The sequence below is a fragment of the Parasteatoda tepidariorum genome, chromosome X2 (assembly GCF_043381705.1).
Source record: "Parasteatoda tepidariorum isolate YZ-2023 chromosome X2, CAS_Ptep_4.0, whole genome shotgun sequence".
Lineage (NCBI taxonomy): Eukaryota > Metazoa > Arthropoda > Arachnida > Araneae > Theridiidae > Parasteatoda > Parasteatoda tepidariorum.
In genome coordinates this window covers 139,314-155,553 of record NC_092215.1, presented here as the reverse complement: position 1 = coordinate 155,553, position 16,240 = coordinate 139,314, and the positions used below count along the sequence as shown (strand labels likewise).

At 31.1% G+C, this 16,240-nt stretch overlaps 1 protein-coding gene across 3 annotated transcripts in view; it reads right to left on the bottom strand.

Moving 5' to 3' along the window:
- Positions 1 to 16,240, bottom strand: part of LOC107440714 (uncharacterized) — a 132,233-nt gene that overhangs the window by 114,468 nt on the left and 1,525 nt on the right. For 2 of the 3 annotated variants that reach the window (XM_016053700.3, XM_016053699.3), the window contains exon 2: positions 13,468 to 13,706. In XM_016053700.3, the coding sequence (XP_015909186.1) occupies positions 13,468 to 13,568 (101 nt within the window). In that variant the 5' untranslated portion in view covers positions 13,569 to 13,706. Of the gene's footprint in view, positions 1 to 1,377; positions 1,625 to 13,467; positions 13,707 to 16,240 lie in introns of those variants that run through there. The other variant, XM_016053701.4, reaches the window with a different exon arrangement.

The following is a 16,240-nucleotide window of genomic DNA, read 5'->3' as shown; positions in this document are numbered from 1 at the left end:
CACACACACACACACATATATATATATATATATATATATATATATATATATAGCTTAAACACACTGGCTTAAACGAGCCAACTCTGCATTAAACTAATATACTTAAAATCATGAGACATAAAATAATTTTCTTTCGCTTTAATACTAATTTATTGGTATTACACTTACATAATATATTTAATGTATTATAAAAATGATAATATAGATACATTATTCATTTGAATAGATTTATTCAATAGAATAAATTACATTCATTAGATTTATTTCATAGAATAAATTTCTTTTAAAATTCATAAGGCAATGTCGAAGGCCTCGGGCATTGCCCTGTTATGTCCATGCGTAAAGAAGGTACTGATGAACGAAATGATCTAAAATCATTATATAATTCACAAGTATTAAAGTAACACCCAGTTTTTAATTTCACACATACGTAAGATACATACTGAAAATTGGATAAATGTAAATGGCACCAAGAGTTACTTAAACAAAAATTATTAAAAATGTTTGATATACGTATACTCTGCAAACATGAGATAGTGGAATTACCCACGGTAATAAACTTTGATCTTAGTAATCTCAAAGTTATAAATATATATGCTTGATCCATTTCAGTTCTAATTGACTAGATGTTCTCCAAAATAACTAGAAACCACGTAAAGCTCCGTTGCCCTCAAGATTTCAAACCAAAACAGAAGATATTCATAGATTTTTATTAATTTCAATTTATTTCAGTTTAAAACGAGTTAAGAAATTAAAGTAATATGGTTATAAAATTTTCTTAAATATTTAACAAATAGAACATAAAAAAAACTTATGTATGAAATTATGAGAACAAATATAACAGGGTAATTTAATTTCGTTCTCAGCATCTCAGCCCAAACCAATAACTTAAATGACTAAGACGCGAAATAATAACAAAACCATCATGATCAAGTCCATACAATAATAAAGAAAATTAAAATTTAATAAAAATTATTGTAATTCTAAATAAAAAAATTTCCCTTATAAATAATAATTAGAACTTGGTAATATTTAATCAAAATAAACCAAAAAATTCGATACCGGTCAAATTTAGTAATAAGGAAAATTAAAAAAAAAAAAAAAGAGAGCGAGAGAGAGAGATCAATGAAACTAATGAAAAAATATTTCACGAATGCTTACACTCATTAATCTGTCGAGGGAGACTCGACTCATTATCGATATAATTGAAATTTTTAGACATTAAAATGTAAAATTTAAAAAAAAGGATCAATGAAACTAACGAAAAAATATTTCATGAATGCTAACACTCACGAAAAAATAATTTCCCAAAACCATAACACGAATTTTAAACAAAATCGGAGAATACGAACTTGTAAAAAATTTTGAGATTCTTACCTTCTCATATTTCGCTGTTGATAATATTTGATCGATTCATGTCGATGCGCAAAACTGGTGAAACCATCTACGTACACTTCTAAACAACAATGTTGCTTCGATTAAATGGCTAACGAAGAGAGAAATCAAGACGAAGTGGTTTTACAGCCTCCCCGTGAACCCCTACTTGCCCCCTTTTTTCTTAGTATTTATTTTTATTACTATTTTATTTTTCAAACCGATCCGGTTTTCGAGTTGCTCATTCGCATTTATAAAAGATACCTAATGCTGCGCGCCTGTTGGATTTTAAACGGCGAGCAGTTAATGCGTGGTCCTTGTTGTGGCAAGAGATATTTCTTTAGATCTACCGATTTTATATGTATAGAAAAGATCTTTATAGGGATCAACGTGCTGAAAGTTGATTCGCTTCAGGATATGTTGCAGCAGCGGTGAAGATTTGTTTTCTTTAGGCCAGTGATTCTCAGCCAACGTGCATCGGCACTTTCGTGTGCCTTTTAGAAATGATTATAATAGTTTTTTTTTATAACGAGTAAAGTTTAAATAAAGAAAAGCGTATAAGCAGCTAGCATTCAAGTGACACAAAATCGTTGTGCTCCTCAATTAAAGTTAGGAAAAATCTTGCAAAGTAAATCCGTAAAATGTTTCGTTTTAAGGGAATAGAGGAAATCCTAGTGATCATAATTGGTCTGTTAAATAGGTTCAGGGAAAAAGTCTTTCCCGCGAGTTAGCAAAGGGAAAAATACTCTATATACTCAGCGGCGCGACAGCCCTAGAGGGCCAAGGCCTACTGTGCCCATCTCAGTTTTCTTGACCTTGGGCTCTGGGGTGCAGGGGCAGATACTTGCCAACTTGCTCCGGACAGAGAATAAATATTTTCGAGTGGTAGTTTATTAAGGTGTGATTCTTGGTTTAATAAATTCAATTTATTAGGTTTTTATCCACCACTATTTCTAAATAATTTGAAGGCTTATATAAATTCGCCACTTTGTTACATGTAAGATCTGCTACAACGTTTAAAATGTAAACGAAATTAGTCAAATATTTGCAAATTTTAGTTTGTAGTAGTTATTTACCGTTTTTTAAATTATTATGGCGCGTCCGGAGCAGTTGGCATCTCTGTATGTACCTCAAGAAGTTCAATCTGGCGTCAAATGGACAAAAATATACTTGAAAATAGTTGAAAAAATGTTTTTTATTATTCATTTAAATACTGGATTGACTTAGTCAGGCGAAGGGAACGGTTTATCTTTGTCTTTAGAGAGAAAGACACCATCGTAACAGATGCTTAAAATTAAATATACTGTATTATTGATAGGAAAAAGGTAGTAAATCTTACCTTGTAAAGGCAATGAGTACGATGAATGGCTGAAAATAAGTTCTTTGAAATTGATTAATTTGTGAATGAGTTAAACTAGCATCGTTGTGGAAACAATCTTTTAAGCAATATAGAAATTTAATGATGCATTTAGACAAAACATTTTTACAAGCAGTGAGGAAGGAAAAGACTTCTCCCTCAGTTGACGATACACAAAGAGAAAGTGAAATCTGAAAAACGATGAGTAATAAAACATTAAATATAACATTGATATTCAATTAATATTCAGACTTTGAAAAGATACATGCGATGAGAGTCACATGACATGAAAGTTTCAGTTCTCAAAAACTACACTTCCTTGTTGTAAAATATAGCTTCAGAGATCATTTTATCCAACAGCTTGATCTCTGAATCTGTATCAAGTTGCAAGTTCAGTTTCATTCTATGCTTTTTAAAGTCAGGCTTGGGTAAAGGTTTGGTGAGTATATCGGCTGTCATGACTTTCGTTGGACAATATTCGAGCTTTATGGTTCCATTCTGCTGGAGGTTTCTTACACAGTGCAGTTTGATATCGATGTGCTTGGTGCGACTTGTCTATTTAGGTGATTCAATCATCTTTATTGTAGATTGATTGTCTTCAAAACAGAGTGATAGGTAATGTTTGAGTTAATTCCAATTCTTTCGGAAGTTTCATAATCCATAAAGTTTCTTGAGTGGCTTGAGCTGCTGAGATATATTCAGCTTCAGCTGATGATAGTGCTACGCTTGTCTGTTTCTTAGTATACCACTGTATTGGGGTTTTCTCAAGTAGAAATAAATTTCCTGTGATTGATTTTCGATCTCTTCGATCACAACCCCAATCAGCATCTGCATATACTGTTAGTGTTGGTGAACAATTGATATCTAGAAACAGTTCAAAGTTTTTTGTTGTATTTACATATCTCACTGCTCTTTTAACTTGTTCCCAGTCCATCTTTCTTGGATTTTCGTTTCAACGACTCAATAGGTTTACTGCTGCACATGTCTGGTCGACTAATTGTAGCAATGTAGAGTAATGATCCTATTGCTTGTCTGTATTTCGAGTTGTTAGGAAGAAGATTTTCTTCAACATCTGTCTTTATGTAGCCTGGTTCAATTGGAGTATTACAAGGTTTTGCTTCTTGAAGATTGAGTTTCTTCACCAGTTCGTTTATTTTCAATTCTTGATTGATAGTGTAGAGTCCATCTTTTGTTTCTCTTATGTTTTCCAAGATAGTAACTCAGTTCTCCCAAATTTTTCATTTCATACTCTTCCTTTAGTTTGTCTACTATTTCATTTATTTTGTCTTCATTTCCGGCTATCAGTATATCATCCACGTAGACTATAATGTAAGTTGATTCATTTTCTTTCTTATGCTTGAAAAGACATTGGTCGGATTCACTTTGAGTGAAGCCTAGATCTTTCAAAGAGTTTGCTATTTTTGTATTCCATGCTCTAGCTGCTTGCTTGAGACCGTAAATAGCTTTGTTAAGTTTGCATACTTTAATTTCTTGCCCTGGAATTACGTAACCTTCTGGTTGTCTCATATAAACATCTTCGAGTTCACCGTGCAAAAACGCGGTTTTTACATCGAGATGGTTTACTGTTAATTTTTCGTGTCCAGCTTTGGCTAAGAAAGTTCTTATGATGTGGAAGATACTACTGGCGCATGAGTTTCATAAAAATCTTCTCCAAATTTTTGTGAGAATCCCTTCGCTACGAGACGGGCTCTATATGTTTCAATTTCTCCTTTGTTGTTGTATTTTCTTTTAAATATTCATCGACTTCCTATTATTCTTTTATCTTCTGGAGGTTCGACAATTGTCCAGGTTTCATTCTGTCTCAGGGATTTAATCTCCTCTTCAGTAGCTTTTAACCAGTTCTGCTTTTCTTTCATATTTTCCATATTCACTACATCTTGCCAATTTGATGGTTCACTATAACTTGCCAATTTGATGGTTCGTTCGTGATCTTTTCTTGTAAGATGTACGAGAATCTGTCTGGAGGTATTCCCTTGTTAGTTCTGTCTGATCTGCGAAATTTATTGGTGTTTGCGCCACTTGATGTGCCAACTTCTTATAACTGGTTTCCAATTTCTACTTAAATTGTATTATTTTTATCTCCAGAGTGTGTTTCGTCAATGGTTTCTTGATCATGAGTTTCATTTTTAAGAGATGTTTGCTCGTTATTGCTTTAAGAATATGAAAATTCTTTCTCTAAGAATTTAACTGTGCGTGCAATTGTTATATGTTTTCCTTCATAATGTTGGATACGATTCAAATCGTTGGATACGATTACTTCAAATCGTTGGATACGATTACAGATCCTCTGGATCTGTAATCGTATCCAACGAATACCCCTGCGTTTGCTTTGTTATCAAGTTTTGTGCGTTTAGTCATATCAATGTAGGTGTAAACCTTACAGCCAAATACTTTAATGTGAGATAAATCCGGTTTTTTATTTGTCCATAATTGATGCGGTGTAAGTTTGGTTGCTTTAGTCTCTAGTCTGTTTTGCAGATAGTTAGCTGTGTGCAATGCCTCTCCCCAGAAATGATGTGGAAGGTTTGCCTAAGTTAGTAAAGCTCTAACCATTTCAATTAAGGATCTATTCTTTCTTTCAGCAACGCCATTTTGACTGGGCGAATATGGTACTGTTAGTTGATGGTTAATCCCCATTTCTTTTAAAAAGTTTTCTGTTTCTTTGTTGAGGTATTCCCCACCATCATCAGTTCGTAAGTTTTCGGGTATCTTGCCAAATTTATTTCCCGCCATGGCCATGTACTGTTTAATTTTAGTTAGTGCTTCGGATTTTTTTGACACAAAAGGTAAACAAATGTATATCTACTATAGTCATCAATTAAGGTTCAAAAATATGATTTTCCTCTTATCGTCTGAGTTTTCATTGGGCCGCAGATATCACTGTGTATAAGTTCGAGACATTTAGTAGCTCTGTTTTGAGTTGATTTAGGATACGGATTGTCTGTGAGTTTACTTTGAACACAATTTTCACTTACATTATTGTGTTCTATCGACTTAAGTCAATTCCGGTAGCTAAATCATTTAATTTCAATTTTTCGATCGAATTATAATTCTTGTGCCCTAGTCTTCTATGCCAAATCTCTGTACAATTTTTGCTATCGCAAATATTGGTTAATTTAGCATACTCTTGATTTGTTTGGTTATTTAATTTCACTTCGTACAAATTACTTCTTTTTATTCCCTCTAAATAAATTTCCTGATCATGAATTATTATGCATTTGTTTTCGCTAAATGTTACAGTGCATCCGTTTTCTGTTGCTTTGGTAACTGACAAAAGATTAGTTTCAATGTCTGGTACAAAGAGAACATTTCGTAATGTTATTTTATGGTTTGATGTCTTAGTTATAATTTCAACTTCTCCCGAGCCGTATGACATCAGTGTGTTCCCATTTGCTATGGTGACTTCACTTTTGTTTGTGTCAGTTATTTTAATAAATGATTCCTGATTGTTAGAAATATGTGATGAACTACTAGAATCAATGATCCAGTTTTATTTTTCTGATTTCGAAGTTAAGTTGCTCATTTTATTTTCTACTTCATCTCTATTTTGCGTATTGCTCTTATAGTTGTTCTCACCTCTAGTATTTTTACATAAGGAGGTTGAGTTTCTTCTGTTTGGGTGTTGTTTTGACTTTTGGTTACTAAGAGTTTTTTTCAAATGCCAACAATCAGAATTATTGTGATTTCTAAGCTTGGCGATTGATTTCATGGTTGGGAGAAGTGCTCATCGTGCGCATTTGAAACCATCGTTGTACTATCGGAAATAAGGCTCGAAAATCATCGCGCGTATAGACATCGATGTCAATGATGCATCGGGAATGATCTTGGTAAATCGCAATTATCGATGCTTCGAAAAATTGCCAATCCAACCATCGGATCGCCGTTGATTACATAGGATCAATATTTTCTGATGCATCGCCCAGTCCTACACTGTAATACACCTGATTGTGAGAGGTGACCAAAAAGACTCTTATGAATTACGTAGTAACATTGCCCAACGAAATAATGACATGAAAATAGAAGTATAAAAAATTCCATATCCTTCAAATGGTAATTATATCCAACTCAAAATAAAAAATTATATAAACTGCTGTTTGTAGAAAATGCAACACCATGAAGGAATCATCAGAANTGTTTCTTTTGTTTTGAAAATTTCATCATTTATTTGTATCAGTACAAGTCGTTTCTGCATTAAATTTCATTTGATTCTGATGATTCTTTCATGGTGTTGCATTTTCTACAAACAGCAGTTTAAAAAAGCTTGCCAGCTACCTAAATACACGGTTCTAAATTGCTAAGGTACATAAAAAATTCACTTAACAACAAAAATTCAAATGACTTGTTCACTGTCACTTAATAAATAGATCACGCTGATAAACTATCACAAAATGGAAAGACTCCTGCCTCACTCTTGCCATCAACATAACAGCAACCCAGATTATTTGCAGAGCAATTAATGTCATTTGCTGTTACAGATTGCGTAGCCAAATTTTTCAACAAAAAATAAAGACGTTTTTAAGCACTCAAAAAATATTTTTAAGCAATTTAAAAAAATATCATAATTAGAATATGAGCACTAATAAAAAAAATTTCCTCCTACTGATGAAAGTTCTTTTATATATACTAACAAAATGCAAAATAATTTTCAAAGACTTTACATGATCATGATAAAAAAAAAATTCGTTTCTGACTATGAATTCTCTTTTTGATTATATCAGCCATCAAAAAAAATGTATGCACAATTTTAAATATATTCAATGGGGCCGGGATAGCCTGGTTGGTAGGGCACTGGGCCCATGTCCAAGTGGTGGTGGGTTCGATCCCTGCCGGTCGAAGACACCCCGTGTAGTAAATGGTGATGCATGTTAAATCTGTCGAAGTCCTCCATGTTCCCATAACAAATCAATACCTCTGGGGGTACTGAATTGGAGATTGATCGTTCTCTAATTCACGTCAAAATTACGATCTGTGGATGAATGAATGGGTCCACTCTATAAACGGGTGTGACAGAAGTCGAATTCTTGGACATAGATGGCGGCACTGGAAAAACAAGAGCAATCGCACCCCCTCTGCCTTAATGGCATACGTCAACAACAAATATATTCAATATTGAGTGGCTCATTCTATTTTTTAAATTAATAATTACTTCACTTAATTACGTAAAAAGATGGTACAGAAAAAATCTCTTTTTGGAAAACTTCCAATGGAAAAAGCACCATTAGCAATTTAAAAAGCACCATTAGCATTAAACAATTTAAAAACGCACCCTTTGTTAGTCACCTTCACTCTTTTTTAAAGAATGGGCAAAGAATGATAATTGACAATAATTTAGAAGAAAAAAAAGGTTGTTATAACTAAATAGTTTATTCTCACAAATACATTTTAAAATAACGTTTTGTTCAAAATGTTTCGTATCCAACACAATTCAGATAAAAATTAAGATTTTCGAAAGGGACAAATGAACTGTGTATGATTCTAATATATGAATTTTACCTGGTACCAATAATATTGTGACCGATTGCGATACAAAATGTGCCTAAATCTGATACAGAACCGTGTCTAATTCCGATTACGAACCGTGCATTATTCCAATACCGAAATGTGTCGAATTCCGAAATCGATCCATGCCTAATTCCAACACCAATTCCTGAATTCAGATAACAAATTCATGCCTAATTCAGATACATAACTATGCCCTATTCCATTACCTAATCATGCCCGATACCGAATAATGCCCGCTCCCGATTCAAAATCATACTAATTTCGATACAAAACCATGCCTCATTTCAATACCGAACTGTGCCAAAATCCGATACCTAACCGTGCCTAAGTCAGATACCGATATGTGCCTGATTCCGATACAGAACCGTGCCTGATTCTGATATTGAACAATTTCTAATTCCGATATCAAACCATTCCTAATTCCAATATCAAACCGTTTCTAATTCCGACATCAAACCGTTTCTAATTCCGATATCAAAGAGTACCAAATGCCGATACAGAAATGTGTCTGATTGCGATACCAAAATGTGTCTGATGCCAACACTTCTCCATCTCACTCCAGTCGTCCCGCACATCGTAAAGAACACCATCGTAAGAGCATCAAGCATCACTGGCTGCAGTCAGTTAGCAGGTGGGTGACCACTTTGATCCGCCTGCACAGGGACCGAGGGTGCACTGTATCGGTCTTCGTTAAACTGTTCTACCATAAAGTGCTCGCCTTCGCACGCAGGTCGCAGGGCTACCAAAACAAGGGAGCCATCCCCTCTCCAGAGGATCAAAATTGCGATGGCATGTACTTAGATCATCCTCAGGGATGTTTCCCAGACCGTCGCCAATAGCCCATCGTACAGCTCTAGTGCGAAGTTAATAAAGTACCTACCTACAAGTTTGAGAAGGCAGTTATAGTTTCTGATTTTCAAACAGCCAAATAAAGTACCTACCTTCCCTGAATTACAAAAATAACTTTATTTTAAGAAGCGACTCAAGAATTTGCACTTCATAATATTTGTGAATGTTACTAAGTGAACTTGGTTTGCAGTATAAAGAGTGGATATTATTTACACACTTATTTCATTAGTTCATAAAAAAATATAATTTAAAAAAGGAAAATTTACGTTTATAATACCCCTAAATAAACAAGAGTAACATTTGTTACAGTTTTTACAATACTTTTTTAACTCTGGTATTCTTCTCATGAAATAAGTTTTCTGCCATCGAGTCAATTTTTGTCCTTTTTTATTTATTAGTTAATACCTGCTTTCGCATTCTTGTAATATTTGCATTTTATATTTGAAATTTCAAGTTCGAAAAATATGCATAAAATAACCCCTAGTCCAAAGAATAACAGTTTAATAGTTGCAAGGCCGATTATTTCGAAAAAAATTAACTACTCCAGTTCAATGAAACAATTATGAATGAATCATTAATATTCTTGTTTCCTTATTCTGAAATATTGGAAGATATTTCTTCAAAACGTGTGTTAAAACTATTATACGTTATTTAAGTCGATAAAAGCCTAATGTTAGAAAAAGAACAATGTTCGAGATGACAATTTTAAAAATAACACGGGTTTAGAATCTCTTTACAATTTTCTATTTCAGTAGCTGCTTAACAAAATAAGACATATCTCACATTTTCCTGATATAGCAATATTTTTTCGAATTGTGCTAAAATTAAGAAATAATATTAACAACTTTTTAAGCAAATTTTTTCAAAATAAAATTGTATGTCTATAATTTTTTGTTTATTTAAAACCAAAGCAAACTGCTGTACTTTTTGCTGTGCACACATACGCATTTACTTTTAATTAGTCAAATAAATAAGAAACAATAATAAAGACAATCAATAATTTATCTTAATTTAAAAAAAATATATGCTTGGTAAATAGTCAGCTGTTGTGCACCGAATTATTTCGAACAGTAGAATATTTTTAATTTCTTAACAGGATTTAATTCTCAGGTAGCTGGCAAAAACTCTAAGTTTTCTTTCAATAAAAATTTGACAATAACTTAAAAAGGAATTTTACTTTAAAGGGAAACATAAATCAAAATACTAAAACAATTGATTAATATATTAATGGAAAAATATTATACGTGGTAGCGCAAAGAATAAGATATTGAGAAATGTTAAAATTTAATTAAATAGTTGGTAAAATTATTCTACGAAACACGCGTGAACAGGTAATTAACAAATTTATTTTAAGATTAAGCAGATATATAAGATGTTGAGAAATTTTAAGATGCTCAAAAATGCTGACTGCGTATTCGTACTAATAATTATAAAATACATACTAAAAAAATTGATAAACATATTATTCCAAATATATGCATGCGTTTGTATATTATTGAAGTTGTATCAATTATTGAACGAACAAACTAAAAAAAAAATTTTTTTTAAAAAGCTGATGCATAATCACATTCTATCAGAAACATATTTATATAAAACTCAACATTCGTTGAATAAAATGTTTTTATTCAATAAAATACTTTATTCAAATCTCTTCATTAAATTACAAATAAATTCCTAGATCACTAAAAAAGAAACATCGTATTTATTAATTTAAAAAAAAAAAAAAGGATTAGCAATCGGTCATGAGCGAAAAAAATATGAATAAAATTTTACTCTACGAGAGCGTAAGTCAAGTTCCTCGTAAGTTAACCACATTTAAATATTAATCGCTCCATTCAAATATTTCTTCATTGTCACCAAATTATTTTTTAAAAAATAATTAATTTTTCTCGGTTTCTACCAACTAAAATCTGCAGAAACTTCAGATTTTGCAAAAGAAAAATGCGGAGATTAATATGGTATAAAAAAATTTATACCTCATAATTCAAACTTTATTCATTCACAACTAAATTAAATAAAAAATAATAAATAATTATTAAAAATTATTTTTTGCATGAAATTATCTTTGGGTAAAAAAATTTTATAAGTGGGTGCAATTATAATTTTTTTTTTTTTTGAATTGCTTAATTAGTTTTAAAAATATGACTGAAAACGCAAAAAATGAAATTACCATTAAGAGATCCGAACTTTGGATCGCTCTCCTGACCAAACAATGGGGACCATGTTTCCCAGATTGCGGCTACCCCCTATATTTTGAAGGTTAAAAATCCAAACATGTAAAATATATATATATATACATATGTTTATTCAGAGAAGGTACGTTTTTGTGTCCGATTTCGTAACTTAATTAATAGTTAGCACTAAATAATTTGCACATTTAAGATCACCCCCAAGAACCATTAAGATTGACACTTAGTACGTGAAAATCCGATCATTAGAATGAAAGTTATTCAGGGTGATATCTTTTTTCTTTTGCAGACTGAACATATATTTTATACACACAGTATAAGTGTATGTATATGTGTGTGTAACTAAAATATCTGTACATATGCATTTATCTGCATATGCATTAGATAAACACATATGTACATACATTTTAGTTATATTCATTCCTACATACGCTGCATGTAAATATGTACAAAATGTAACATTATACGATACACTACACTATCCATTGTAAAATATAATCATACGTAAGCATACAATAGTCTTATAATCGTATATTTTGATTAATTGTAATCAAGATTAATTGCGTGCATTTTGATTACTTGTATTCACGATTACAAGCAATTGATTACTGTAACAGAATATTGTAATCACAATAACAGTTGTAATAAAAAAAATTTATCATTATTACAACTAATTTATTACATTTCTGCTTTACTCTGATGTAATCAAAAATTACGATTACTTGTAAAGTATTTTATTACAGAGCAGTAATTATCTGTAATCAATTAATCAATTACAGTTGTAATCGATTACTATAATGGACGCCTACTATACAAACAAGAAAAAATCAATTATCGCACTATAAGAATTGAATGTCCAAAATAAAAATTGATAAATTGGTCTCTAATACATCATAAACAAGGTTTTAAATAAAACATTATTTTAAGTATTCCAAGAATATGTTCAATATATGCTTTAGAAAATAGTTTTCAAAATATGTATATACGAGAAATGGGCAAAACGAGTTGTCTAAGTGATTCACTGATTCGAATCAGTTATTTTTATGAAAATAGACTTAAATTATAATGAATAATTGTTTCTTAAATTTTAGTTTTGTTTCACCATAATGCTATGTAAGAATACAGTTAAAAATTTCTTGTAAAACCTAAGAGACTTTTGAGGATTCATTATTAAGGATTTTCCAATTAAAGAATTAAAATATTTCTTTTGTAGTTTCTTAAAATTTATCATAATTAAAAGTCTTTATAGAAATTAGCAACATAAACAATATATTTATTCAAAAGATATAATAAGTATATTAAGTATATTAAGTATATTTATTTACTTGAAAGAATTCATTAATTAAGAATACCCTACATTTTTTTTTAAATCGTTAGTTAAAAGAAAAACAGGGATAAGTAAGTAAACTTTTTTCACATTTCTTGAAAATGCGATTTTTTTAAAAGCATTTGATTCGAATCACGTGATTTGCAATTAAGTCGTTTAGGTCATGTTATTCGAATCACTGATCTGAAAAACTTGATTCGAAAAGTGATCCAGATTTGATTCAAATCATTGATCTGAATCACTTAATTCAAATCATTGATCCAAATGGCATGATTTGAATCACTTGATTCGAAAAGTGATCCTGATTTGATTCAAATCATTGATCGGAATCACTTAATTTGAATCCCTGAAATGAATCACTTGATTCGAATAGTGACTCACATAGCATAATTAAAATCATTGATCCGAATCGCATGATTCGAATCACTTGATTCAAATATTGATCCAAATCTTTGACGTGAAACGCATGATTGCAATCACTTGATTAGAATCACTGGTCTGAACCACTGATCCGGATCACAAGATTTGAATTAGTATGCCGAATCACATGATTCGTGTTTCGAATCATTTGATTCGAATATTGATCCAAACCACATGATTCGATTAGTTAGTCAAATTACTGAATCAAATAGTGATTCAAATTACTGATTCGAATTTAGATGATTTGGATCAATGATTCGAATTATTTACATCAATGATTTGAATAAAGCGATTTAGATCAGTGATTCGAATCACCGCATCGATTCAGTTGAATCAGTACCAAACTCTACCCACCAAGTTGCGCTTATTAAAACAAAAATAAATTTCATTTTACTGCCCCTTAAATAAATATTCAAAAAGCAACGTACCGAATGCGTGCTTCCTCCAAGGATCTTAGTTCTCTGTCCCTCTTCAAAACACTAGATATTTTCTCATATTCAGAAGGAGAAAGGTGACTTAGATCTGACATAATTTCACAGAAGGTCAAAATTTTGACTCAAAATATGGACGAAATCTTGTATAGGAGAATTCGGAATGATATGTCTTGGAGAGTAAGTTTTTACAAAATAAAGTATTTGGCACAAATATTTATTGTTTGAGTTGGCACCTGCAAAAAAACAAAAAGAATCTACTATTTAGCAATTATAGAAAACTAATAAATTTTTGGCGCACGAAATGGGCTAAAGGTGGCAGATTTATGGCAACATTTTGCATGCTTTCATCATTAGCGTATGAAGAGTCATTAAAGAAGGAAGTAAGTTGGTGTCTGTCTTGATTTTCAAAAAGATTAAAAAATTTTAAGTTAGGAAATTATATGGAACTATAAACTACATTGAACATAATTCTAAAAGAATGCGTTGCGGAAATTTTGAAAAAATGTTTTTGAGAATTAAATAACATAAAAATTAAAAAAGGGGAAAATATCGCAGTACATTGCAACTGAGGAGAGGGAGGGTCAAGATAGGGAACCGGTCTTGTTCCCAGATGGTGTATTCGAGCATTGCGATAGCAGGAGAAAAACTTTAAGGAAGTATTTAAAAAGAAAAAATGTTAATTAGTTAGAAAGCTTATGTGTACACGTTTATTATATTGATAGTTGATCGTGTAAAGCTAGGCACAAATAGCACTAGGGACAAAGATTGTGTAAGGGGCGAAGCGTATAAGTTCGTTGCTAGGTGGTTAAAATTCGCTGTAAGACTTCCGGGTTACTACTTCCGATTGATTTTTAAGCCAAAGCTTGAAAATTTCGCCATCAAATATTATTATACCAGTAGTGTTTACAATATAACATGTTCTTTCAATTGAAGATTGAAATTTCAACGAAACAAACAACATGTGAATTTCGAGGACTCCGCAAGCATGCTATGCTCTGCAAGATACAACTCAAAAAATATATCTAACTGTGATATTTTACACAAGTATAGCCAAATAAGGTATAACACTCAAAGCACTTTTATGTTGCGATATTAATTTTCTTCAATTTGCTTTAGGCAAGCATTTTTAAAGACATTATGACTTAGAGAGTTGAGTACCTAAAAAAGGGTCTCACTGTTCCGAAGTCAAAATCAGAAGGAGGATAACGAAGGGGTGAGTGTGAATAGAAGACCTGACATGAGCAATGGTCAACTAGAGGCGTTTTCTCAGGGTTACTTTAAAATTTTGCTTGGCTTGTTTGGAAAATTTGTTTGATTAAAAATATTTGCATCGAGTGAAACTGAAACCATGAATTTTTGATTTAATAAAAATCATCACAAACCCTTATGGAACGACAACATTGAAATTGTATAACTAAAAATTCTAAAATTAAATTCCTGAATGACAAATAAAGTGCCACTACTTGACACCCTTGTCTTCTGAGTTGGACCCAATGTAAGAGAGTAATAAAGACAAAGATTTTATTGCAGAGAATTTATTACCAAATCTATTTCAATAAATCACAATGATTAAAAATACAATTTTCGAAATAAAATATAAATTATTAAATTTGGAGGGAAAAAAAACATTGTATTGTTAATGTTTGCAAATCGCAATTTATCGTAAAAAATTATATAAATAAGAAGAAAAGATGGGGTTTTTTTCTCTTAAAAAGTAACAATTAATTTTGTTCATTTTTTAAAATGTATAAATCTGCAATTGCGAAAAAAAAAAGAAAAGTCACAACAATCATGAAAGAGAAAAATGGAAAAAGAAGTTTTTTTAATTTTATTTCATCTCTTTTATTTGATTTTCAGATAATGTAAACTAACAAGCATTTAAAAATTGCTACTACGTAAATTAACAATTATTTAACAAAACAAAAACCTAAATCAGCAAGTTTAAAGTTTATTTCATGCATTTTACCTTTCTATTAAAGCTTATTTATTACACATTATTTAGATACTTATTGTAACTTTTAAAATTAAAAGTTTTGTGATAAGTTAAGCATTTTATCAATTGCAAATATGAAATAAGTAATTATGAGGGTGTGTTTTAGTTTCTAATGGGCCATGTTGCCAAAACTTGACAATTGTTTTGCAGTAGACGGATCTTCCCACTGCAGTTTTTATTTTAACTTTACATTAACTAATTCTTATTTTCTAAAGCAAGAGTTATCCATAACTGTTTAGTTTATGATATAATTTTATATGATTCTGAATGGAGCAAAGGTTATTGGTTTGATACTTGTTTTAATTTGTTTGCATTAAATGTACTGCATAAGTGAAAAAAAAAGGTTAATAAATCATGGGCCATCTTAATAGCATGCATAGCCCTCGGGCACAGAAATATTATAACACATGTCATACTCTTTGAAATCAAACTAATAATTACATATACATAAAATAAAGCATTTTTAAGATATTCAATAATTTTAACACAATTGATTATCCTGAAAATTCAATGTATATAAAATAAATAATCTTCAAACTTCATAATTTAAAAAAAATTTGAGATGGTAACCAGTTGCAATCCTCGAACTATAAAATAACTTTGAAAACCATGGATGCTTATTAAAATAATTAAAGTTTTAAAAAAAAGCATAAAAAGGTATAACGAGTAAAAAAATCAAAAATGATGATTATTTCGTCAAACTCAGCAGATATTAAAACGTCTCTCAATGCACATCAGACATAAACAGATTAAAAGTTGCCGTTTCACAGCGCT